At 49.4% G+C, this 25,272-nt stretch overlaps 1 protein-coding gene across 1 annotated transcript in view; it reads right to left on the bottom strand.

Annotated features, from left to right (window-relative positions):
• The window catches only part of LOC147102876 (dynein axonemal heavy chain 17-like), a 908,504-nt gene that overhangs the window by 367,646 nt on the left and 515,586 nt on the right, over positions 1-25,272 (bottom strand). Inside the window, exon 41 of the mRNA XM_085963770.1 lies at positions 14,903-15,060. Coding sequence (XP_085819896.1) covers positions 14,903-15,060 — 158 coding nt within the window. The remainder of the gene's footprint in view (positions 1-14,902; positions 15,061-25,272) is intronic.

Genomic DNA, 25,272 nt, shown 5'->3' with positions numbered 1-25,272 from the left:
GGGCTGGAGGAGCGTTAGTTAAAGGGGACTGGTGTGGTTTAAAAGCGGCAGCCATTTTTGGAGCACAACTTCCTCGAGATCTACAAAGAGTTGCTGAGCTGCATACAGAGAGCCATTTGACCACTGAGCCAGCGCAGGCAGACGATCTTCAGCCTTCTGACCATCACCTTGCTGTTGGTGAGCCTTGACAATGGGGAACCTTCCTGTGGGCACTTATTATGGGGGCTGCATTGGAGGGGAACGTCCTGCTGCTGAATCATCTGGAAAGGGCACTGAGACGCTGGGAGAGGGGGGCGGGCATGGCCAGACGGAGGAGGGCCAACAGACGTCGCCACAGCAGACCTTACACTGGCAGGGTTTTCCGACAGCAGTTTTCCTACATGAACATGCCGGAGGAGCAGAGTGTCAGAAGGCTGCGATTTAGAAAGGAGGTGGTGACTGAGCTGTGCCAGCTGCTTCAGCCAGATCTGCAGCCTCAGATAAGGTGCAGGACATCTCTGTCGGTGGCTGAGAAGATGCCTACGGGCCTGAACTTCTACGCGAGCAGCTCTTCTCAGGCTGCGCGTCAGAGGCTGATCAGAAGTAGCTTCGAGGCCCCTCTCACGGAATGCTTGCTGCCATTCCAAGAACAGGAATGGAACCGGTCTGATACCCCCAAGCCTGTGAAGGGCAAGATGCATGTAAATAGCAGGCATGGCCATTGTAAATGAAGAAAGTGTTTCATTAAACAAAATGTGGTTCCTTCAAACATGAGAAAGCTATGGCAACAGAAAGCAAAACTAATACACTGACACATAACTGCCTCTCACACCCAGGAGACTGTCCAAAACATAAATCACATTCCGACCATCTTCCTTGGCCTTGATTCCACTGCGCCAACCAAAGCATCCAATGCCCCATCAGTGAGTCGTTCCGCCCTCTGCCTCACCCTTTCCATGTCTTGCTAGGCTGGTGCGCCACAGGTAGACTCCCACCGCTTTGAAGGCCGACAAGGCAGTGAGTGTGTCTGGTGATGCCAATTGACCTGCCCCTTTAAGAGCTGGCCGGCGCCACTGTGTCTCAGGGAAAGTGATTATTGACAGCACCCTCGCTGCGCCCCGCCACCACGAAATTGGGTTGCGCCGCCGGGTTAGCGCCTTAAGAGTAGCATGCAGCGCCTGATTTAGCGCTGCAATCACCTTTAGGGGCGCTGCAACACACTATCGCGCCAGGTGGCGCTAAATCGCAACTGGCGCTAGGCTTTGCGCTTCGCCAGAACTAGCACCCCAAACGGGGCTATACCCAATTTCTCCCCCGACAGATTATAGGCCTAGGCTACTCAATCTCTCCTCATAGGACAATACCCCTCCATCCCAGGAGTCAGTCTAGTGAACCTTCATTGCACTCCCTCTAAGGCAAGTATATCCTTCCTTAGGTAAGGATAGTAAAACTGTACACAGTAGTCCAGGTGTGATCTCACCAAGGTCCTATATAATTGCAGTAAAACTTCTTTACTCTTATGCACCAATCCTTTTGTAATAAAGACTAACATACCATTTTGCCTGCTTTCCTAATTGCCTGCTGTACCTGCATGTTAACTTTCTGTAATTTGTGTAGAAGGACACCCAGGTCCCTCTGAATACCAACATTTCCCAATCTCTCACCATTAAAAAAAATATTCTGCTTTTCTATGTTTCCTATCAAAGTGGATAACCTCACATTTCCCCATAATATATTCCGTCTCTCATGTTCTTGCCCACTCACTTACCCTGTCTATATATCCTTTTGCAGCCTCTTTGCATCCACCGCACAACTTACTTTCCCACCTAGCTTTGTATCTTCAGCAAACTTGGATATATTGCACTCGGTCCCCTCATCTAAGTCATTAATATAGATCGTAATTAGCTGAGACCCAAGCACTGATCCTTGCGATACCCCACTAGTTACGGCCTGCCAACTCAAAAATGACACGTTTATTCCTACTCTCTGTTTTCTTTCCATTAACCAATCCTCAATCCATGCTAATATATCACACCCAATCCCATGAATCCTAATTTTGTGTAATAGGCTCTTGTGTGGCAACTTATCGAATACCTTTTGAAAATTCAAATACACTACATCCACTGATACGCCCTTATCTACCCTGCTAGTTATATCCTCAAAAGCTCTAAGAAATTTGTCAAACACAATTTCCCTTCCATAAATCAGTGTTGACTCTGCCCAATCGTATTATGATTTTCAAAGTGCCCTGTTACCACATTCCTAATAATAGATTCTCGGGGGGCAAAATTCAGTTGCTTTGCATCTCCCGTTAGCGCCCTAAGAGGGCACAAAGCAACAAGTGCCCGGGCGTGGCAATGTTTGTGCCGTTCGTGAAATTGACCTGACATTTTGCGGCGGCGCTAAACACTACCACCACGATCTCCTGCGCCCGCAGATCATGACGTCAGTCGAGCATGCAACGCCCTGGTAGCCCCCCCGGCCGGATATTGAGTGGCTCCCCCTGCCTTACCGCCTGCCGCTAGCAATGACAGATTAAGGGGAGCGTTTTGCAGTTGGGAAGGGACTGGGGGAGCGCTATTTAAAGGCGACCGCTTCCTGCCTTTTTTTGTCAGCGATACTTTTGTACCACGCATTCTGAGAGTGAGAGAGACAGACTTCTGGAGAGATTCAATGCTGGGTGAAGGAGTTTTGGGTACTGAGCAGCACTTTGCAGGTTCATTTTGATTTGACCTTCCTTGCATCGATTTAGAAGAGACTATGGGGCCTGCACTTTGAGCTCTTTCCCTGAGCTCCTCCATTGTTTCTTTCCAGCAGATTTGATGTACAAGTCTCTCCAGGCCGAGATTCAAGGCTGTAATGAGCAGGGTGTGGATGGAAAGCAAGATCGACCCACCCCTTTAAGAACTGGCCGGCGCCAGTATGTCTGTGTTCTACTGCTGACTGACATCACATGAGCTTCGCCAGCGCTCTGAGGTAGCGACTCGCTCCTCGGCGTTAGCGCCTTAAGAGAGGTGTGTAGCACCTCCAGGGGCAATAGAAGCCAAGTTTGCAGTCAGAGGTGATAATTAGCGCCAGGCGCTAAACTTTGCGCCCGGCCAATAATTGCGCCCCAAACGGGGCGATACCGAATTTCTCCCCCTAGTATTTTCCTTACTACTGGTGTCAGGCTAACTGGTCTATAGTTCCCTGTTTTCTCTCTCCCTCCTTCCTTGAATAACAGAGTTACCTTCCAATCCGCGGGGACCATTCTAGAATCTAGGGAATTCTGGATCATCAAAACCAATGCATTCACTATCTCTGTAGCCACATCTTTTAAAACCCTAGGATGTAGTTATCAGGTCCACAGGATTTGCCGGTTTTTAGTTGCATTCATTTCTTCTGTACTATTTATTTACTTATACTAATTTCTTTAAGTTCTTCATTCTCACTAGACCCTTGATTCCGCACTATGTCCCAGACTTTTGTTGGGGGGGTCGACTGGGGATCACAGGTAGTGGGGGGAGAGAGGATCGGGGCCGGCCACCGGAGGATCGTGGCTGGCCTCATCATTATTGTTGGGGTGGGGAGGCCTGGTTGGGAAGGGGAATGCCTTGTAGGAGGGGGAGTCCGGTGGGGAGAGGCATGGGGGGGACGGAGGCTTGAGGGGAGAGGCCGGGGGGGGTGATCGGAGGCCTCGTGAAGGGGTCTCCGATCACAGTGGATGGGTTAGGCAGGGGTCCTGGATCCAGGAGGTAGGGATAAAGCCACTTACCTCCTGCATGTAGCCGTTCTCGCCTCTGTTTAACTGCCAGGTTTCACGAATTGTGTGAAACCCGTCTACATGCAGTTAAACACAAAATGGAGGGGGAAAAAAGAGGTTTCCAGCCTCATTACAATATGGTCGCTCCCCGCCTCCCCACCGTCCCGCTTCCGGCAAAACCGGAAGTGGGCGGGTTGGAGGCAGAGTCAGGAATCCCATTTTCAACGCTTTAACTGCCCCCACGCTCCAAACCCACCTTTTTTTATGGGAAATTCTGGCCAAAGTATTTGTTTAATGTCTCTGCCATTTCCTTATTCCCCATTATAATTTCCCTGTCTCGGCCTGTAAAGGACCCACGTTTACTTTCACTAATCTCTTCCTTTTTACATACCAATAGAAGCTTTTACAATCTGTTTTTGTGTCTCCTGCTAGTTTACTCTCACATTTTCTTTTCTCTCTGTCAATTTCTTGGTCATTCTTTGCTGAATTCTAAAATCCTTCCTAATCCTCAGGCTTACTATTCTTTTTAGTAATATTATAAGCCTCTTCCTTTAATCTAATATTATCTTTAACTTCTCGTTAGCCACGGTTGGACCAATTTTCCCATGGATTTATTATTCTTTAAAGGAATGTATATTCATTGCGAATTATGAATTGTTTCTTTAAATGTTTGCCATTGCGTATGTACTGTCATATCTTTTAATCTAGTTTTCCAGTCTACCTTAGCCAACTCACCTTTCATACTTACGTAGTTTGCTTTGTTCAGATTTAAGACCCTAGTTTTGGACTTAACTAAATCACGCTCAAACTCGATATAAAATGCTATCGTATTATGATCACTCTTCCCAAGAGGCTCCTTTACTACAAGATTATTAATTAACCCTGTCTCATTGCACAATATTAAATTTAAAATAGCCTGTTCACGAGTTGGTTCCTTGATATACTGATCTAGAAAAGGCTTTGTAGTTGCACAATAATATGCACACGTGTGTCTGAGTAAAAGTTGTTTTGATATGTTTTTGTTCTTTATTTAGCTCACATAAATGTTATTATTTTTCACCACTTTACTGTCTTGTTCATACTTGGGTGCTGGGTGGTAAGTGATCTTCTAACTTGTTTGTTGATGAATGTGAAGACATGAATTGATGGGAACGAATGTGGGGATCAGGTTGGGAATCCATTTTTAACAATTTAACTGTCCCCACGCTTCAAACTCACTCATTTTTTTCAGGGAAAATTCTGGCCTTTGTGTCAGTGGCATGGTGGGGTGGGGGGGGGGGGTGATGGAGGAGAGTGGCTGTTGCAGTTTCTGGTCACATGGGTGCACTGGTGCAACCTAAGTGAACCTTGCATTAATAAGGGCATCCCTGGCAGCAATGTGAGCAGCTGGGGGTGCATTTCCTTCATCACCATCTTCTTCTTTTTCCTCATCCCCCTCCGAATCGTCCGAGGGGGATCTGAGCTCTTCCCCTTGTTCCTCCTGCAGGTCCATTGTTGTGCAGAGAACAGCAAGCTACGACCATTCTGGAGACCCTGACTTATCTGTCCAGGCATCTGAAGCACATTTTCAGCATGCCGATGGCCTATTCAATTGCACATCTGGTGGTGACATGGCATTCATTGTAGCGCTGTTGGGCATCAGAGGTCGGGTTTCTGACGGGTGTTATGAGCTAAGTTTGCAGTGGGTATCCCATGTTGTCTAGCAGCCACCCCTTAAGTCTGCTTCCAGGTCCGAAGAGATCAGGGAGCCTGGACTACCGCAGGACAAAAGCATCATGGCAACTGCCCGGCAATCTTACGCGCACCTGCATAAGCATCTTTCTGTGGTAGCACAGCAGCTGCACATTGATGGAGTGGTTGATGAGTACACCTGGTTGTTCTGGGAGTTCCCGGATTGCCATGTGTGTGCAGTTGATTGCGCCCTGCACCTGTGGGAAGCCAGCCAGAGCTGCAAAGCCGAGCGTCTGCTCATTCTGACTGGCATTCTCGGTGACAAAGTTTATGTAATTGCCGGCACTGGGGCAAACAACTCATCAATCACTTGTCTTATGCATTTGTGATCCTGCATATGTCTGTGGCAGAGCCCTGGAAGGATCCGTAGGCAAAAAAGTGGCAGGTGCTGGTGACTTTTGTAGTGTATGTACCTTTAAGAGAGAACTACTTTTACAGCTCCTGTATACTGTAGTACCGGCAGTGACCACACCTGTATATAAGCCCTGAGCAGGCATTTGTACTGTTAGTTTTTAGACTACCCTCATCCAGCAAACACCTGTTGATTGTTGATCTGCAGTCTCCGTCTATTTATTGAAGAACACCATACCTAAGATTCATGGATTTAATAGTGGCGACGAGGTCGATTCGAACCTACCTGCAACTCTGCATTTCCTCCCAAGGATTCGCTCCTGGAGGACAGTGGAAGAAAGTCGAGGCCAGAAGCACGGGCGTCGACCACGAGCAACCGCCCAGTCATCCGGCAGAGAGTGAGCATTGCAGGGGAGGCTGTTGAGAGCTGGGCTTGGTTCTCCAGCCACGACGATCCAGCAACAGGCTGGCAACAGGTACAGAGCGGACCCTTCCCGGACAGCGGCGGCTGGAGCCGACCGACGGCACAGAAAAGGCCGAGCAGCGTCGACGGGGTAAGAGAGAGGGTAAAGCGCACAGGGCGCAGCCAGGGGTTGAAGGCCGAGCGGCGTCGACGGAAACCAAAAAGAGAGAGAGGGTAAAGCACAGCCGGGGTTCAGGACCGAGCGGCGGCTACGAGAGAGGCGCACAGGAAAACGCGCAGAGCGCAGCCAGGGCTCAAGGGCTGAGCAGCGTCTGCGGGGGAAGAAAGGAAGCGCGGGAGACGCCATGGAGCCACGGAGAAGAAGGGAGAGCGCGGGAGACGCCATTTTTGAAGCCGCAGCGGAGAAGAAGGGCGAGCGCGGGAAGAAAGGGAAGCGCGGGAGACGCCATTTTGAGCCAGCGGAGAAGAAGGGAGAGCACGGGAGACGCCATTTTAGCCAGTCTAACCGCACCCAGGGATGCCGAAGAGTGGCAGTGTCACAGCGTTCGACAATGAAGTCGAAGATTGGGCGACATATGTGGAACGCATTGAGGTGTACTGCAAGGCGAATGAAGTGCCAGATGCCAGGAAAGCACTGGTTTTGTTGAATTCCATGGGTGCAAAAATGTATGGCTTACTGCGAAACCTAATAACCCCAGAGAAGCCAGTGGATAAGGATTTCGAAAGCATAGTGGAAATCCTACAGGACCACTTAAACCCCACACCGCTGCTGATAGCAGAAAGATTTAAGTTTCACAAAAGGAACCAGCATAAAGACGAAAGTAATGCTGAGTATTTAACAGAACTGCGCAAGCTATCGAAACACTGCCAGTTTGGAATGGGACTAGCAGATACGTTAAGGGACAAGTTTGTGTGTGGGCTTCAAAGTGAAGGAACCCAGAAACAGCTTCTATCAGAAAAGGATTTCACGCTGGACAAGGCTTTCAGCATGGCAGTATCACACGAAGCAGCCGCACGGGGCGCTGCAGAGATACAATGGAGACCGCAAGAATATGGCACCAATGAAATGTCATATGGAGCAGGGAAGTGTTATCGTTGCGGCAGAACAACACACGACCAGAAGGATTGTTGGTTCAAGGACCAAGTGTGCAGACAGTGTGGAAAAGCAGGACACATAGCAAGAGTCTGCAGGTCGGGGAAGAAAACCAGCAGCAAGAAATCTCCACAGGAGAAGTACAAAAAGGTACATAAGGTGACGGAGAGTAGTTCAGATGAACAGAAAAGTGATACAGACTCCGGAAGCAAGGAGTTGGGTTGTCTGAAACTACATCATGTAATCAAAATGGAGGATCACCAGACTATCTGGGTCACGCTCAAGATAGACGGAGTCCAAGTGAAAATGGAATTGGACACAGGATCAGCCCTAACAGTCATAAACCGAAGGGACTACAAGCGGCTATTCTCACATATACCCTTGAGAGCTACAGAGATTGTCTTGAAGACGTACACGGGGCAAAAAGTCTACCCCAAAGGAAAAATAAAGGTGAACGTGATATACAACGGCCAGGAAATACCAAAAATGGACCTATATGTATTGCCAGATGGAGGACCACCACTACTAGGACGTGAATGGATCCGGGAGATACAATTAGATTGGCATTCCATACAGGCACTGACGGTAGAGGCCAAAAAGGATGACGACGTCACACCTGGACGACTATCAAAAATGCTAACTGACGCACAAGAAGTGTTCCAGGAGGGACTCGGAACACTAAAAGGCATAACAGCAACGGTTAAAATAGAGGAAAATGCAAGCCCAAAGTTTTTTAAGGCCAGACCGGTGCCTTATGCGATCCGCCCAGCCGTCGAAGCAGAGCTGGAAGGTTTGGAACGTTCAGGTGTACTGTCCAAAGTGGACTGGAGCGAGTGGGCTACACCCATCGTTCCTGTAATGAAGAGGTCGTTGAGTAATACGCCCGGGGAACCAAAGAAGGTTCGCATCTGTGGGGACTTTAAGGTGACAGTGAACCCAATCCTTCACACGGTACAATATCCGCTTCTGCGGATTGAAGATATTTTCGCCTCGCTATCTGGAGGAAAACGCTTCACTAAGATTGATCTGGCCCAGGCGTACCTGCAAATGGAGGTAGAAGAAGCCTCGAAACAATACCTCATGATCAACACTCACAAAGGTCTCTACCAATACAACCGGCTGGTGTTCGGGGTAGCATCGGCTGCAGCTATTTGGCAAAGGGCAATGGATCAAGTCCTGCAAGGGATTCCAGGGACCCAGTGTTATTTGGACGACATCCTGGTCACGGGTGAAAATGACAGTGATCACCTCGCCAACCTGGAGCAGGTGCTCACTAGATTGAAGGGATATGGGCTACGAGCTAATCGCCACAAATGCAAGTTTTTCCAGAAGCAGAACTCGTATTGTGGCCACGTTATTGATGAAGAAGGGTTACATAAGTCCCCTGAAAAGATTGAGGCAGTAGTCAAGGCTCCAGCACCGGAAAATGTGTCACAATTGAGGTCGTTCCTCGGGCTGGTGAACTACTACCATAAGTTCTTACCAAATTTGTCTACAGTATTACACCCACTGAACACCCTACTGCAGACGGGGGTACCATGGAAGTGGAATGACGAATGTAAACGAGCTTTCCAGAAGTGCAAAGAATTGATCACATCAAAAGAGGTGTTGGCCCATTTCAACCCAGCACTACCAATTCGGTTGGCATGTGATACATCACCCTATGGCATTGGAGCGGTGCTGTCGCACAAATTCCCATACGGGTTGGAGAGGCCAGTAGCCTTTGCGTCTCGGTCACTAACCTCAGCCGAGCGCAACTACACCCAGATTGACAGGGAGGCCCTCAGCCTAGTATGGGGAGTAAAAAAGTTCAACCACTATCTGCACGGGCAGAAGTTCACCTTGCTGACTGACCACCAACCACTTGTCTCCATCTTTAATCCAAAGAAGGGCGTTCCGGTGATGACTGCGCAACGGCTACAAAGATGGTCCCTTTTTCTAGGGGCGAACCAATTTAAAATAGAGTATAAGGGCACGAAACAGCATGGAAACGCTGATGAGCTATCATGCCTGCCACTGCCTACTGTGGCAGAAGCACCAGCAGTGGACCCTGTTGAAATATTTTATTTGTCAATAATTGAACACTTGCCAGTAACTAACGCGGATATAGAGAAGGAGACCCGAAATGATCCGACACTGTCTCGGGTATATGATTTGACGGTGAAGGGATGGCCAACACATGGCGACTCACTGTTGCCAGCATTCTCATCCAGAAGAGAACAGCTGTCAGTATGCCAGGGGACAGTGATGTGTGGATCCCGAGTGGTAATTCCACCCAAGTTAAGGGAGAGAGTGCTCAATGAGCTTCACGAAGGCCATCTGGGAGGGGTGAAAATGAAAAGCCTTGCTAGGGCTTATGTGTGGTGGCCGGGAATCGATCAACAAATCGAGGACCTAACAAAGAGCTGCTGAGGATGCCAGAAGGTCCAAAATGCACCACCACATGCCCCTCTACACCCATGGGAATGGCCATCCGCTCCATGGCAACGGGTGCATTTTGATTTTGCTGGTCCATTCATGGACTCAATGTTCTTAATAGCAGTGGATGCGCACTCGAAATGGCCTGAGGTGATCAAAATGTCCTCCACCACTACGGAGAAAACGATTGCAGTCCTACGGACCATATTTGCCAGGAACGGCTTGCCAGAGCAGATTTGCTCTGATAACGGACCACAGTTTGTGTCCGAAGAGTTTCGGAAATTTACGAGAAGGAATGGGGTAAGACATTACACATCCGCCCCGTATCATCCAGCCACAAATGGATTGGCTGAGAGGTTCGTACAAACCTTTAAAAAGGCAGTAAGGGCCATGTGCGATGACGACATTCCACTGCAGCATAAGGTGGACAATTTCCTGTCAGCCTACAGAAATGCGACACATGCAGTTACCAACCAGACCCCGGCCATGATGTTCTTTAACCGAAGGTTGAGATCTCGTCTGGATTTGCTCAGACCAAATGTGCGAAGAAATGTTGAGAATAAGCAATTCCAGCACATCAATGAGAAGCCGACAAGGAGCTTCAATGTAGGACAACCAGTCTTGGCCCGCGACTACTGAACAGAGAAATGGCAACCCGGAACGATATGCACACGGCAGGGACCACTAATGTACACAGTGGATGTCGGGGAGAACATTGTGAGACGCCATGTCGACCAGATCCTAGCGTCACAGGAACGAGTCAACCCCATGTCTCGCGTACCTGGTGATGAACCCGACATACCGGTAGCATCTACCCCAGAAACAGTAGCATCGGAAACTGATGACCTAACCGACGACAGGGGGCCAGAATCGCCTCCGCACCAAGAACAAGACACTCAGGAAAGGCGCGATCCAGAAAGGATCAAGAAGCCGCCCCAAAGACTAAATCTATAAATGGATTATTTCAGTTAATGTGCATGTTAAAAGTGTTAACTGTTATTTGAATGTAATGGTACTGTTAATCTAAAAGGGGAGGAATTGTAGTGTATGTACCTTTAAGAGAGAACTACTTTTACAGCTCCTGTATACTGTAGTACCGGCAGTGACCACACCTGTATATAAGCCCTGAGCAGGCATCTGTACTGTTAGTTTTTAGACTACCCTCATCCAGTAAACACCTGTTGATTGTTGATCTGCAGTCTCCGTCTATTTATTGAAGATTCACGGATTTAATAACTTTGACAGCCACTGGTAACGCATGGCTACCAGGTCCAGCAGGCAGGTTGCAGATGTCTACCAGCATCTGACGTGACATCCTGAACCTCCTGAGACACTGGTGTTCAAACATGTCAAGGAAACTGAGCCTCTGCCTGGAGAACCTGTTTCGTGGGTAGTGCCTCCTGCGAGCTGCACCTCTCTGCTAGTCCCTCTCTGCTGGTCCCCTCTCTGCTGTGCAGCTACAGGTCTGTGAGCAGCAGGCTGGTGCTGGTGCTCGTCATCTTGCTCCTCATCTAAAGTCCAGTCTAAGGCAGCTTAAGCAGCACCCATCCTGACATGATAAAGAAAACCTCAAAATTGTAGAAATTAGCCTCTAATCTGTACAAAGTAACCTCTCAGCCAAGTACTGTGAAGAAACCCTTCTCCACTAAGAAAGCAGCTGTGAGGACTGAGTATTTATTGGCATCTTTACCTGAGATTGCTTCAGCCCCTCAATTGCCACTGTGTACTTGCCATGGTTTCACTGGCGAGTTTTAGGAAGCCCGGGAAACTAGTGGACCCAACATTAAACTGAAAACAGCACCCAAACCCATGCGCTCTTCAAGATTAAAATTCAGTCCTATGACCCTCCAGCAGTTTCTCCATTTGCTCATCAAACAGCCCTTTATCATCACAGGGCAATGGGAGAAGCTACTGCTGCAGTTCTTCATTAACCTTGGATAATGCAGTCAAGCAAACCAGTGGAGCAAGAATCCCTCAGTAATTGGCTATGCATTACGTTTAAGGCATTTTACATAGCCTGTTGCTGCAGTGAGGGAGTGTGAAGTAGATCTTCACCAATGAAAATGATTGTTCTCAAAAAGACTAGTGAGCAGCCTTCACCAAAACCAAAAATTAGCATGACTGCTGGTGAGGAAATCTGTCCCAGTGACCCATAGGAAAGTGTGTCTGTATTTAGACATTGGGGGAGATCAAAACTCGGCTTGCCATGACAGTTGCCACATTGCAATAGTCAATTGACAGACTCTAACAAGGTCAACAATGGCCACTTTGATGAGGCACAGAAGGCTATTACTACAAGTAGAAATGTATTCTGCATGAGTTACTCACTTCGAGAGAAAAATGCAATGAGAGCAAATTGAACAGAGAAAAAATAAAAGTTGTTTACTGTGTCTAGCATTAGGATTAGAGTATGCTTTTTGAAAGTCAGAATGAGCCTCAGGAGTCTGTGTCACATATGTACACTGAACTATTTACATTAAAAACCAGTTACTGCAACGTGACACAAATAGAATTTGAATTTTCTATGAAAAATAAAGTCAAACCACAAAAATATATTTTCATAAGTACAAGGTTTGGAGTATGAATCCCTACCCCAAATTTTCTGGCTGCAATTTTGATTAAATTACTTGGAGCAAAGTATTTTCTCTGATTGCTATGTTATGCTTAGCACAAATATTGATTGAATATACCCAAGAATCTGAAAGAATGGATAATCATAATGACTTAATCAATAACCCACAAGAAGAGCATTATAGGTCAAGCAAACATTAATTTCATGTTAAAGAACTGTTTCCATATGATTTACATAAATATTTCTTGTTATGAGTGTTTCAAGTGTTCCAAAGGGACTGTGCCTACTAATATTTAAAATGCAAAGTATTTCTGTTCCTGCTGGATTAACTACTTTACAGTTGCACCATTGGTGGACAACAAATAATGTTTCTCTCAACTCCAGCCTCCAACTTGTTTCCCAGTCTCAACCTTTCACATCTCTCTGTTTTATCAATACAGGTAGACTACCCTTTATCCGAACTTCCGAAAACCGAAACCCTCTAAAAACCGAAGGTTTTTTCGTTCAGCGTAAGTCGTGCGCACGACATGACCAGAGTGGCGCACGACTTACGCTGAGCAGGGCAGAGGATCACTGAGTTCCCTCCTGGGTAGGAGATTGCAGGCCGAGCCGGGCAGTGTGAAGGAGGTACCGGGAGAGTGAACCCAACAATACAGCGGCCCGTCCGATAGCTGCAGCGGCCTGTCCGATATTCTTTTCTCCCCCCCCCCCCCGACCCCCGACCCCCCGCCGACCCCCACCCTTTTGGATAAGGGATAGTGTATCCTTTATCCGCACTTCCGAAAACCGAAATCCTCTGAAAACCAAAATGGTTTTCGTTCAGCGTAAGTTGTGCGCACAACCCCGACCCCCACCGACCCCCACCCCCGACCCCCCAGCCAACCCGACCCCCGCCGACCCCGACCCCCCGCCGACCCCCACCCCCGACAAATTTCCCAGTCTTATAAAATACCTTCCGAAATCCGAAATTTTCTGAAAACCGAAACACGGCTGGTCCCGAGGTTTTCGGATAAAGGATAGTCTACCTGTACTACTATGATCATCAGTTATCTCAACTTTCCCACTTGTTCCCTCTAACTTCAAATTACACCCTTCATGCTTCTTCTTCCCTGTATCATCAAATACCTTAATCTCCCACATCTCAAAACTCTGAGGGATGGGAATCAATTTTAGCCCATACAAATTTCTAGTCAAACCTAAAGCAGGAAAACATTTTGAAAAACAACTGCTAGAAATGGAAGAAAAACAATCCGTCCATTCAGCTGGCTGAAAGGGACTGATGTATCCTTAGGAAATGAGATAAATAGCACATTCTCAGACTATATAATTTGCATTTTTAAAATTAGTTTATGGGATGTGGGCGTCACTGGCAAGGCCAGCATTTATTGCCCATCCCTAGTTGCCCTTGAGAAGGTGGTGGTGAGCCGCCGTCTTGGACCGCTGCAGTCCGTGTGGTGAAGGTGCTCCCACAGTGCTGTTAGGGAGGGAGTTCCAAGATTTTGACCCAGCGACGATGAAGGATCAGCGATATACTTCCAAGTCAGGATGGTGTGTGACTTGGAGGGGAACTTGGAGGAGGTGGTGTTCCCATGCGCCTGCTGCCCTTGTCCTTCTAGGTGGAAGAGGTAGCGGGTTTGGGAGGTGCTGCCAGAGAAGCTTTGGCGAGTTGCTGCAGTGCATCTTGTAGATGGTACACACTGCATGCAGCCATGGTACGCCGGTGGTGGAGGGAGTGAATGTTTAAGGTGGTGGATGGAGTGCCAATCAAGCGGGCTGCTTTGTCCTGGATGGTGTCGAGCTTCTCGAGTGTTGTTGGAGCTGCACTCGTCCAGGCAAGTGGAGAGTATTCCGTCACATTCCTTACTTGTGCCTTGTAGATGGTGGAAAGGCTATGGGGAGTCAGGAGGTGAGACACTTGCCGCAGAATACCTAGCCTCTGACCTGCTCTTGTTGTCACAGTATTTATGTGGCTGGTCCAGTTAAGTTTCTGGTCAATGGTGACCCCCCCAGGATGTTGATGGTGGGGGAATCGGCGTTGAATGTCAAGGGGCGGTGGTTAGACTCTCGCTCGCTTTCAACCAACAGAACCACAATGTTGTACAAAAATAACAAGTTCAAGCCCAGGCATTCGGGAGAGACTGAGGCCTTGAAGCTAAATGAAGTTAAAGTTTATGGAAGGTAGTAAAGAAACAAAAGTCAATTTAATGGGTAAATTTTATCATGATATGATGAAATATGTATTTTTGAATCTATTATTTTGTTTAAAACGTTATTTTGGACACTGTAAACTTCAGTTAGTGAGAGAAAAAAGGATAATACAGCACTGTGTGATGGTATGACAAAGAACCATGATATTTCATTGTTCAGACTAAAATGGTAAATCCTATTAAACCACCACCTATAGGGATGGCAGGGAATCATAACAACTATTTACATTATAATATTGGAATTCCCATAGGAGCTATCATTTTTGAAGGGGCCACATGGCCTACGTACTGATTTTAATATTTTATGTAAATAGATTATATATATTTTTTTAAATACCCAGCACATCAACAAAGCCCTATTAAATAAAATAATCAGTTACACTACCTGAATAATGCCTTCAGATTTTCTGGCAGTTCTGTACGTCCTGCATAACCTGGATTCATTGTAATGAAAATGCCAACTGAAGCGAGGAGAACAATATTTTCTCCCAGGAAACTAAATCTTTGTTTCTTGTCACGTATTGCATCCTGAATACATTTCACCTGCAACAATTTTGGTAGAGTATAATCAGTCATTAACTTTCTAAAATTGCATCAACCTTCAGTAGAATACCTTCCATTTTAAGCCTTTTATCATCTCTTCAGTCATTTTTTTTTTGCATGAGTCAATTATTTTTGTGTCCCTTATGCCCAAATTTTAGTGCAAAATCTAGCAGCAAGCAGTTCTGCCAGATTATCACTGAATTTCAGACCTGCTTAATTTTCTGGACAGGCATTTGAAGATCCCATATGAAGCAAGCAGAAGCTTCATTAACCTTCTCAAGAAGAGCGCTGCTCCATTTCCTGGCCCAAAAAGGATACTGGATGCCAACTCAACAGCACACCCAGGAAACCTGATGGGCAGGAGGCCTTGGGGTGAATCAATAGGTGGAGGGCTGTAAAATGCCTATACACATTCAAGATAAATGGTTTTGGGCCTTTAAAGTTCCTTCTTATACAATTTTTTTCGTAAGCTTTTATGCCAGTTACTATTAATTATTATTCTTTTTGCACATAGCCTTTTTAAAAAACTGACAATGGAGATGCTCTAATCTAATTTGTCGGAAGAGGAAGGCTGGCAGAGCGATGACAAGCAGGTCAAGCTGCCCAAGCGATGCTCTGTGGCCTCCTGACAGCATCTGCCGAGCACCACCAGCAACAACACCAGCCACAACACCAGCAGCAGCCACACCAGCGGCAGCAGCAACCATGACATTAGCCTTCTCCTCAACGACATGATGCTCCACAGGAGAGAGGGGGTCAGCAGAGGGCTGCACCGCGCCAAAGGTGATACATCCAACACAAGATATAGAGGCAGAGGATGAGCTTCTGCAACATGACTGAGCAGCAGTGCTTCAGGAGGCTCAGGCTCTCGCGCCAGGTTGTCACAGACATTTGTAGCTTGTTGGAACAAGACCTGCTGCCCAGAGGTCCTGGTGGACACTCCTTACCAGTCAAGGTCACCACCACCCTCAACCCTCAGACTCCTTCCAGGGATCTGCAGCCACCCACAGATGCATCACCCAGGTGACCGATGCTATGTTTCACAAGTTAACCAATTATATCAACTTTGCCACTGATGAGGCCAGTGTTACTGAGCAGGCGCTCGGCTTTGCAGCTCTGGTTGACTTCCCACAGATGTAGGGCATCATCGACTGCACACATGTGGCCATGAAGGCACTCCATCATCACCCAGGAGTATTTGTGAACCGCAAGGGCTTCCACTCCCTCAATGTGCAGCTCATAGAAACATAGAAGGTAGGAGCAGGAGTAGGCCATTCGGCCCCTTGAGCCTGCTCCACCATTCAATGAGATCATGGCTGATCATCCAAACTCAGTACCCTGTCCCTGCCTTCTCCCCATATTCCTTGATCCCTTTAGCCTTAAGTAACCATAAAAATCTGCAACCATAAAAAGATTATGCATGTGTGCGTCAGATACCCTGACAGCTGTCATGACTGTTTCGTACTGCGCCCTCCCTCAGCTCTTCAGACCTCCAAACAGACTTACTGGCTGGCTGCTTGGAGACAAGGGCTATCCACCGAAGACATGGCTCATGACACCCCTGAGGAGACAAATACTGAGGCCGAGGGGCGTTATAGATTACAATAATTAATCATATTAGATTAAAAGAGGCTTATAATGTTGCAAAGAATAGTAGTAAGCCTGAGGATTGGGAGACCTTTAGAAACCAGCAAAGGATGGCCAAAAAATTGATAAAAGGAGAGAAAATAGAATATAACAGTAAATTAGCAAGAAATATAAAAACAGATTGTAAGAGCTTCTACAATTATTTAAAAAGAGAATAGCAAAAGTAAGCATTGGTCCCTTAGAGGCTGAGACAGGAGAAATTATATTGGGGAATAAGGAAATGAGGCTTTAAACAAATATTTTGGGCTCGGGCTGGGGCATGTCAGATGGTTTTCGTGTCAGGACCTCGACTCCGATGTGAATTGGGAAAAAAGTGCGATTTTCTCCTAATTGGGCACTTGATTTCCAGCGTGTGGGAACCCCTGGCCCAATAAGTCTTTCCATCCTGAAAGTTGCCTCCGATGATATCATCAGTGCTGCTGGATTTAAGGCCTGCAAGCAGCCTTGCTTCTTCTGGAGACTGGATAAGCTTTGGACAGCAAAAGTGTACACCTCGCTTTGATGAGCCCTCCCTGCAAGCTCTGGTGCAGGGGGCAAGATCTAATAAGGAGGTGCTCTTCCCTTCCTCAGGGAGAAAAAAGCCACCACAACAGACTAAAGCTGTGTGGCTGCAAGTGGCCCAGGAGGTCAATGCCATCTCTATGTGCCGCTGAACCTGGCTGCAGTGCAGGAAGAGGTTTCATGACCTTCTCCGCACAGGAAAAGTGAGTATGACTTTCTCATCACCCTCAATCTCATCCCCATCGCCTCTCCTCACCAGCATTCTGCTTTGCCAACCTCTTCCTCCACATCCCACTTGACACTGACATCCTTGCACCCTTACCCATTCCCTCTCTCTCTATGGTCACATTCACTTAACTATTCCACCATGCAGCCCTCACACTCCCTATCACTGTGACGCAATGACAACAACTTACAACACACCGGGAGGGCCCTTTGTCTCCTTCTAAGCATCTATGCTATGGATTCTTTACACTCACTCCTTCATTCTCACTCAAACTCCACTTGTGTTCCTCACTGCAGGAAAAGAGAGCCCACAATAAGAGGAAAAGAGCGAGGACAGGAGGAGGACCTCCCTCAGTAGCTCAGCTCACCACCTCGGGGGAGGCGGCCCTGGAAATTGCCGGGATCGAGGAGAATTCCCAAGTGGGGGACGGACAGGCGGGCGCATCACAGCAAGCTGGTGACAGAATAGTTTGTCATCTCTCTCATTGACATTGCACGAGTGACTGATAATGATTCTGATGCTCTAACAGAATGACTTATGATCATCTGCACAATTCAATGTGCATGCAACCTTTACCTCACATCTCTAACTCTTTCCTTTACTCCCCCACAGGACCATCGAGAGACCCCGTCCCCGCTGTCCAGGAGAAAGAGCCTGAGCTTCCAGACTCCTCAGAGGAAGCTGCAACCTCTGAGGGTGCTCCGTCAGCAGAATTAAGCACACCCTGCACCAGCATAGACACTCACACCTCGGTGGGACATTCTGGACATAGAGTAGTCACCTGGTGTATCACAGCTCACAAGTGAGCATCAGCAGATGGTGGAGACAGGGACAGCAGTGGAGAAGACGCTCCTAGCTCGGCTACGCTGCATGTCGACCCTGTGCCTCCAGGTCCATCCAGAAGGAGAGCGGTGCTGGAAATCCAGGGACAGGTGCAGGAGTCTCTGGCAGGTTTTGTCTCCAGGGTCACTGTGAGAGTGGAGCGAATGGAGGAGTCCATCGCTAACATGAGCAGAGCCTTTGTGGAGGCGTTGGCGCATGAACGCATCACCACAGAAAGGATGGCAACCTCCTTGGAAAGGATGGCTACCTATATGGTAAGCCTGGCTACCGTAGAGGAGAGGATGGCTACGGTAGAGGAGAGGATGGCTACGTCCATGGAGGAGCTTAGTCGCCAGGGTATGGAAAACATAGTAATTGTTCAGAATAGACTGACATCTCTTGAGGAGCAATGGTCAGCTATTGAGCAAACAAACCAGACCTTCATGCAAGTCCTCTGGAGTAGGACTTCCAGTGCAGAACGGGTCCTCATGGCCCCCCTGCAGTGCAGCAAGGTGCTGTCCAGCCACTTGCTAGCTCTGAAGTGGGGCTGACCCATGAGAGGGATGTTGGTGGCATACTACAAGGAAGTGGGGGCTCCTCTCCAAGCGCTCACACGACCATGCCACTGCAGAGCCCTCGGTCAGAGCCCCACCAGAGTCCTCACCCAACTGAGATCAGCGTCTCAACCGCTGCACAGCCGCAGGAGCAGCAGACTGTTGCCGAGCCCTCACAGGTTCACAACCCCAGAGGATGCCCGCCAAAGGTGTCGAGACAGGAGTAGCAAGAAAGTGAGCAAGGGACCTCTACATCTGCTGAAGCCACAGGGGAAGCACCACGCAGGAGCACGCGTAAGAGGAAGATAATGCACAAGTAGTCACAAGGGTAGTCACTTGAGTGTAATGTGTTTAATTTTGAAAAACCATCAGTTGCTTGTCATAAAAAATTCTGATGGCAAACTGTTGCAGTTGTGGCGTGTGCTATTTCGCTAATAGGACATCCACATTGAGGGCTTAGGGCGACTTGCAATTGTCAGTATGGTGGTCAGAGTGATAGGAATCCGCAGGTTCTTGGCCATTGTCGATGGTCTGATAAGAAGGTGCGAGGCAAAAGTGTTTGATTGTGCAGGCTAAGTGAATCTGGCCAAGATGAGTGCGTCCCTTGCAACCCGGGCAGCAATGTGGTCGCACGCTGGCGCCTTCTGGTCTATGCAGCTTCAGGTGGGTGAGCAGCAGCTTGGCGCACCTGTTGTTGCTGCTGCTGTTGGTGGTGCTGTTGTTCATGGTTCTGCTGCTGCCACAGCTGGTCTTCGTCTGAATCTGATGTCCAGGAGGAAAGGAAATAAATGGTTCCCATGCTTCTGGTATATGCCTCAGTTGAGGAAGCGCTCAGTCAAGGTGGGGAGAGGGGTTTCCCAGCAGGTCACACTGGAGATGGGTGTCAGGCTCCAAACTTCCACAACAATGAGTATGCCTGCTAAAAGTTCCCCCAGACCTGAGACAACAAAGTTCTGCCACCTGCAAATGATGATTGCTGAAAACTCCTTTTTAATGTTGGAGCTGCAGCTGTTAGTAAGCAGTCCACTTGTGAGGTGCCAGGATTCACTGGCGTGTTCCAGAGGAGACGTGCAGCAGGTGGGAAATGTGGGAAAATCAGAAAGGCCTCTTAAAATGGGATTATAGAGGCAATTAAGTGGTTTTAAGGGCCTACCCCACCTCTTGGAAGCGGGATGGAAACGAGGTCAGAAAACACGCATTTGGGAAAATGGCTCGGAGGGGGGATGGAGGCGGGATCAGGCCCGCCCGCCATTTTTTGCGATTTTACCACCTCACACGCCTCCAATCCCGCCTCCTCGGACCTGGCAAAATCAAGCCCTTTGTATCTGTCTTCATAGTAGAAGAATACCAAAAATAGTGGGGAACCAAGGGGCTAATGAGAGCGAGGAACTTAAAGTAATTAGTATCAGTAGAGAAAAAGTACTTGAGAAACTAATGGGACTAAAAGGTGACAAATCCCCTGGACCTGATGGCCTACATCCTAGGGTTCTAAAAGAAGTGGCTGCAGAGAAAGTGGATGCATTGGTTGTGATCTTCCAAAATTCCCTAGATTCAGGAAAGGTCCCAGTGGATTGGAAGGTAGCAAATGTAACCCCGCTATTCAAGAAAGGAGGGAGAGAGAAAACTGGGAACTACAGGCCAGTTAGCCTGACATCAGACGTCAGGAAAATGCTGGAATCCATTATTAAGGACGTGGTAACAGGGTACTTAGTGTGGTAAACCACTTTTGTCGTTCACTATCGTTACACTATAGTTATCACTGTTATATCGTTATCACTGTTCACACTGTTGTATCACTATACGAGGTCGCCTCTTGTCACGCTGTTATACCTGGGCTGAACACTGCTGACTCCGCCCATGGCTCCACCTACCTGCCCAGGTATAAAGGTGGTCGACTGGCTGGTATTCCTCCTTGTTGGATCCGATCACCCACGAGGGTGGGCTCTGTTATTTAGCCAATAAAAACCTATAGTTACTTTCTTAACTCGTCGCTTTTCATTGGATGAATTGATAGGTATATCAATTTTATTGGCTAAATTTTAAAATGTTGACACTTGAGCAGTCAAACGACCAGCCAAGCGACCAGCCAGACGCCCAGCTACAACAGCCACAGCAGCCGGCCTGGCTGCGAGCCCTCAGACCACCGTACCTGGACCTAAACCCACAGGCAGCAAACTCAGCCCTCGACTTCGAACACTGGCTGAGCTGCTTCGAAGCCTACCTGGGAGAATCCGGCGTGCCTCAGAAATCCATGCTAAGAGTTCTGAACGCCCAAGTGAGCCCTAAAGTATTCGCACTCATCCGGGACCTTAAAACATACGAGGACGCCACCAACCGGCTGAAAAGACAGTACCAAACCCCGGTAAATTCCATGTATGCCAGACACCTCCTAAGATCCCGCCCGCAACAGCCAGGAGAGCCCGTGGAGGAATTTTTACGGGTGCTACAAGCACTCGGCAGAGACTGTAACTTTAAAGCGGTAACGGTGGCAGAAAATACTGAAGACAATGTCCGCGATGCCTTCCTGAAAGGCCTGCGGTCCGACTACTCATGGCAAAGACTACTGGAAGCAAGGGACCTCGACCTGGACAAAGCTGCAGCCCTCGCTCTCTCTCTAGAGGTGGCCCATCGGGACCTCGAGGCATACTCAAGGTACTGTAACTCGCGACCCTGGGACCGACCCCGACCGCGATACCCCCCGCAGCAACCCCCCTGGGACCTACCTCAGCGTCGGCGTCCCGGACCCGATCGAGACCGCCACCCCCGGTACCGGCTCCGACATCGGACCCCCGCGATTGGGCCGCCGGCTGCTTCTTCTGCGGCCAGGCGAAACACCCGAGGTCGCGCTGCCCAGCCAGGAACTCTACCTGCTCAAACTGCATGAAGAAAGGCCACTTCACTAAGGCCTGCAGAGGTGGATCATCAGAGGCCAGCAGTGCCTCATGCGAGCTGTGGGGGCGGCCATCTTCCTTCAAGGCAACAGAGGCCAGCATTCCCACATGTGAGTCATGGGGGCGGCCATCTTTGATACAGGCAACCGACACCAGCAGTGCCTCATGTGAGTTACGGGGGCAGCCATCTTCTCCGCCATTTTGTCCAACCTCGTGGGAGACGCCATTTTACCCACCACGCTCGACCGCCACCGTGCCTCTAGACCCGACTACCGCCTCACCCGCAGACTACAGCAACTCGCTCAGCTATACACTAGCCTCCGTCTCACTGGACCAAACCCGCCCGCAATCGCCTGTCCAAGTCAATGATGGACATCAGAGTAAACGGCCATGCCACGACCTGCCTGTTCGACAGCGGAAGCACGGAGAGTTTCATCCACCCAGACACGGTGAGCCACTACTCCCTCCCTGTCCTGCCAACGCGCAACCGGATCTCGGTGGCATCGAGATCCCACGCCACAGACATCAGCAGCTACTGTGTTGCGACCCTATCGGTTAAGGGTACGGAGTATAAAAATTTTAAACTCCTCGTCCTCCCCCAGCTATGCGCCGCCGTCCTACTAGGGCTAGATTTCCAATCCCACCTCCAAAGCGTCACGCTAGCATACGGCGGACCCCTCCCCCCACTCACAGTCGACAACCAACAGATTTTAAACCGCCCACCGCGTAACACCTGCGGCCTATCCACCCTCAAGGTCCCGCCACCTTCCCTGTTCGCTAACCTCACCCCCGACTGCAAACCCGTCGCGACCAAGAGCAGGCGGTACAGCGCCGGGGACAGAGCTTTCATTAGCTCTGAGGTGCAGCATCTCCTGAAGGAGGGCATCATCGAAGGGAGCACCAGCCCCTGGCGTGCCCAGGTCGTGGTAGTTAAGACGGGCAATAAGAACCGCCTGGTCATCGACTACAGCCAGACCATAAACAGGTACACCCAGCTGGACGCATACCCCCTTCCCCGCATATCTGATATGGTCAATCAGATCGCACAATACCGAGTATTCTCTACCATCGACCTTAAGTCGGCCTACCACCAACTCCCTATCCGCCCTGAGGACCGCCAGTATACCGCCTTCGAGGCGAATGGCCGCCTCTACCACTTCCTTAGGGTTCCCTTCGGCGTCACCAACGGGGTTTCGGTCTTCCAAAGGGAGATGGACCGGATGGTTGACCAGAACGGGCTGCACGCCACGTTCCCCTACCTAGATAACGTCACCATCTGCGGCCGCGACCGGCAGGACCATGACGTTAATCTGGAGAGATTCCTCCGTACGGCCCAACAGCTGAACCTCACCTACAATAAGGAGAAATGTGTGTTTAACACCTCGCGCCTTGCCATCCTCGGCTGTGTAGTAGAGAACGGAGTCATCGGCCCTGACCCCGAAAGAATGCGTCCCCTCATGGAGCTACCCCTCCCCCACTGTCCAAAGGCTCTGAAGAGAACCCTGGGGCTCTTCGCCTACTATGCCCAATGGGTGCCCAATTATGCAGACAAAGCCAGACCCCTCATGAAGTCCACATCCTTCCCCCTTATGGAGGAAGCGTGCGCAGCCTTCTCCCTCATTAAGGGAGGCATCGCCAAGGCCACAATGCACGCAGTGGACGAGTCCATCCTCTTCCAAGTGGACAGCGATGCATCCGACTTCGCCCTAGCCGCTACCCTTAACCAGGAGGGGAGACCAGTGGCCTTCTTCTCAAGGACCCTACAGGGACCTGAGATCCGACACTCGTCGGTCGAGAAGGAGGCCCAAGCGATTGTGGAGGCGGTACGACGCTGGAGACATTACCTGGCAGGCAAACAATTTACCCTCCTCACCGACCAGCGTTCGGTCGCTTTTATGTTTAATAACAAGCTGAGGGGCAAAATCAAGAATGACAAGAGGTGGAGAATCGAACTATCCACCTATGATTATGATATCTTGTACCGGCCAGGTAAGCTGAACGATCCCCCTGATGCTCTGTCACGAATTACATGCGCCAGCGCGCAAAGTGATAGACTTCAGACCCTCCACAACGACCTCTGCCACCCCGGGGTCACCAGACTTTACCACTTCATTAAGGCCCGCAACCTGCCATACTCCATCGAGGAGGTCAGGACCATGACCAGGAACTGCCAGACCTGTGCCGAGTGCAAACCGCACTTCTTTAGGCCGGACAGAGCAAGCCTGATCAAGGCCACCCGCCCCTTTGAGCGCCTGAGCATCGACTTTAAGGGGCCCCTCCCGTCCTCTGACCGTAATGTGTACTTCCTCAACATCGTTGATGAGTACTTCCGTTTCCCCTTTGCCTTCCCCTGCCCAGACATGACCAGTACCACAGTCATTAAATGCCTGAACGACCTCTTCGCCTTGTTCGGGTTCCCAAACTATATACATAGTGACCGGGGCTCCTCCTTCATGAGCGAGGAACTCCGTCAGTTCCTACTAGCGAGAGGTATTGCTGCAAGCAGGACCACCAGCTACAACCCCCGAGGGAACGGCCAGGTGGAAAGAGAGAACGCGACGGTATGGAAGGCCGTCCTCTTAGCCTTAAAGTCTAAGGACCTCCCAACCTCCCGCTGGCAGGAAGTCCTCCCGGCAGCGCTGCATTCCATCCGGTCACTACTCTGCACTGCCATTAACGCCACCCCCCATGAACGAACGTTTGTTTTCCCCAGGAAGTCGACTACGGGAACCACACTACCAACCTGGCTGACCTCCCCGGGGCCCGTCCTGCTGTGAAAGCACGTGAGGGCCCATAAAATGGACCCCCTGGTCGAGAAGGTGAACCTCCTGCACGCCAACCCCCAGTACGCCTATGTGGCTTACCCAGACGGGCGGGAGGACACAGTCTCCTTACGGGACCTCGCACCCTCAGGCATTCCGGAGACACCACCTTTACCCCCCCCCACCCCCCGCCCCCCCCAATTCCAGCTCAGGTAGACGGCACACCGGAACCCCACGAGCCTTCGCTGACCACACAGACACCAGCATCAACACCGGAGAATGCAACACCGCCGCTGCGACGATCAGAAAGGCTTACGAGGCCTCCGGACAGACTGACTTACCAGAACTGGTAGTACACTTCACCCCGCCGGACTCAAATCTAAACAAGGGGTGAATGTGGTAAACCACTTTTGTCGTTCACTATCATTACACTATAGTTATCACTGTTATATCGTTATCACTGTTCACACTGTTGTATCACTATACGAGGTCGCCTCTTGTCACGCTGTTATACCTGGGCTGAACACTGCTGACTCCGCCCATGGCTCCACCTACCTGCCCAGGTATAAAGGTGGTCGACTGGCTGGTATTCCTCCTTGTTGGATCCGATCACCCACGAGGGTGGGCTCTGTTATTTAGCCAATAAAAACCTATAGTTACTTTCTTAACTCGTCGCTTTTCATTGGATGAATTGATAGGTATATCACTTAGAAAATCATAATGGGCTGTATTTTGTGACCCCTATGGGTGTCAGCGAGAGGAGGATAAAAAGAGCACGGAGAGGAGGCCTGGGACCGGAGCTGAGCGAC

Source organism: Somniosus microcephalus, chromosome 21, assembly GCF_052327205.1.
Source record: "Somniosus microcephalus isolate GS21.2 chromosome 21, FLI_Smic_1.0, whole genome shotgun sequence".
NCBI lineage: Eukaryota > Metazoa > Chordata > Chondrichthyes > Squaliformes > Somniosidae > Somniosus > Somniosus microcephalus.
Note: the sequence above shows the minus strand (reverse complement) of the source record. Positions and strands in the feature narration are given on the sequence as shown.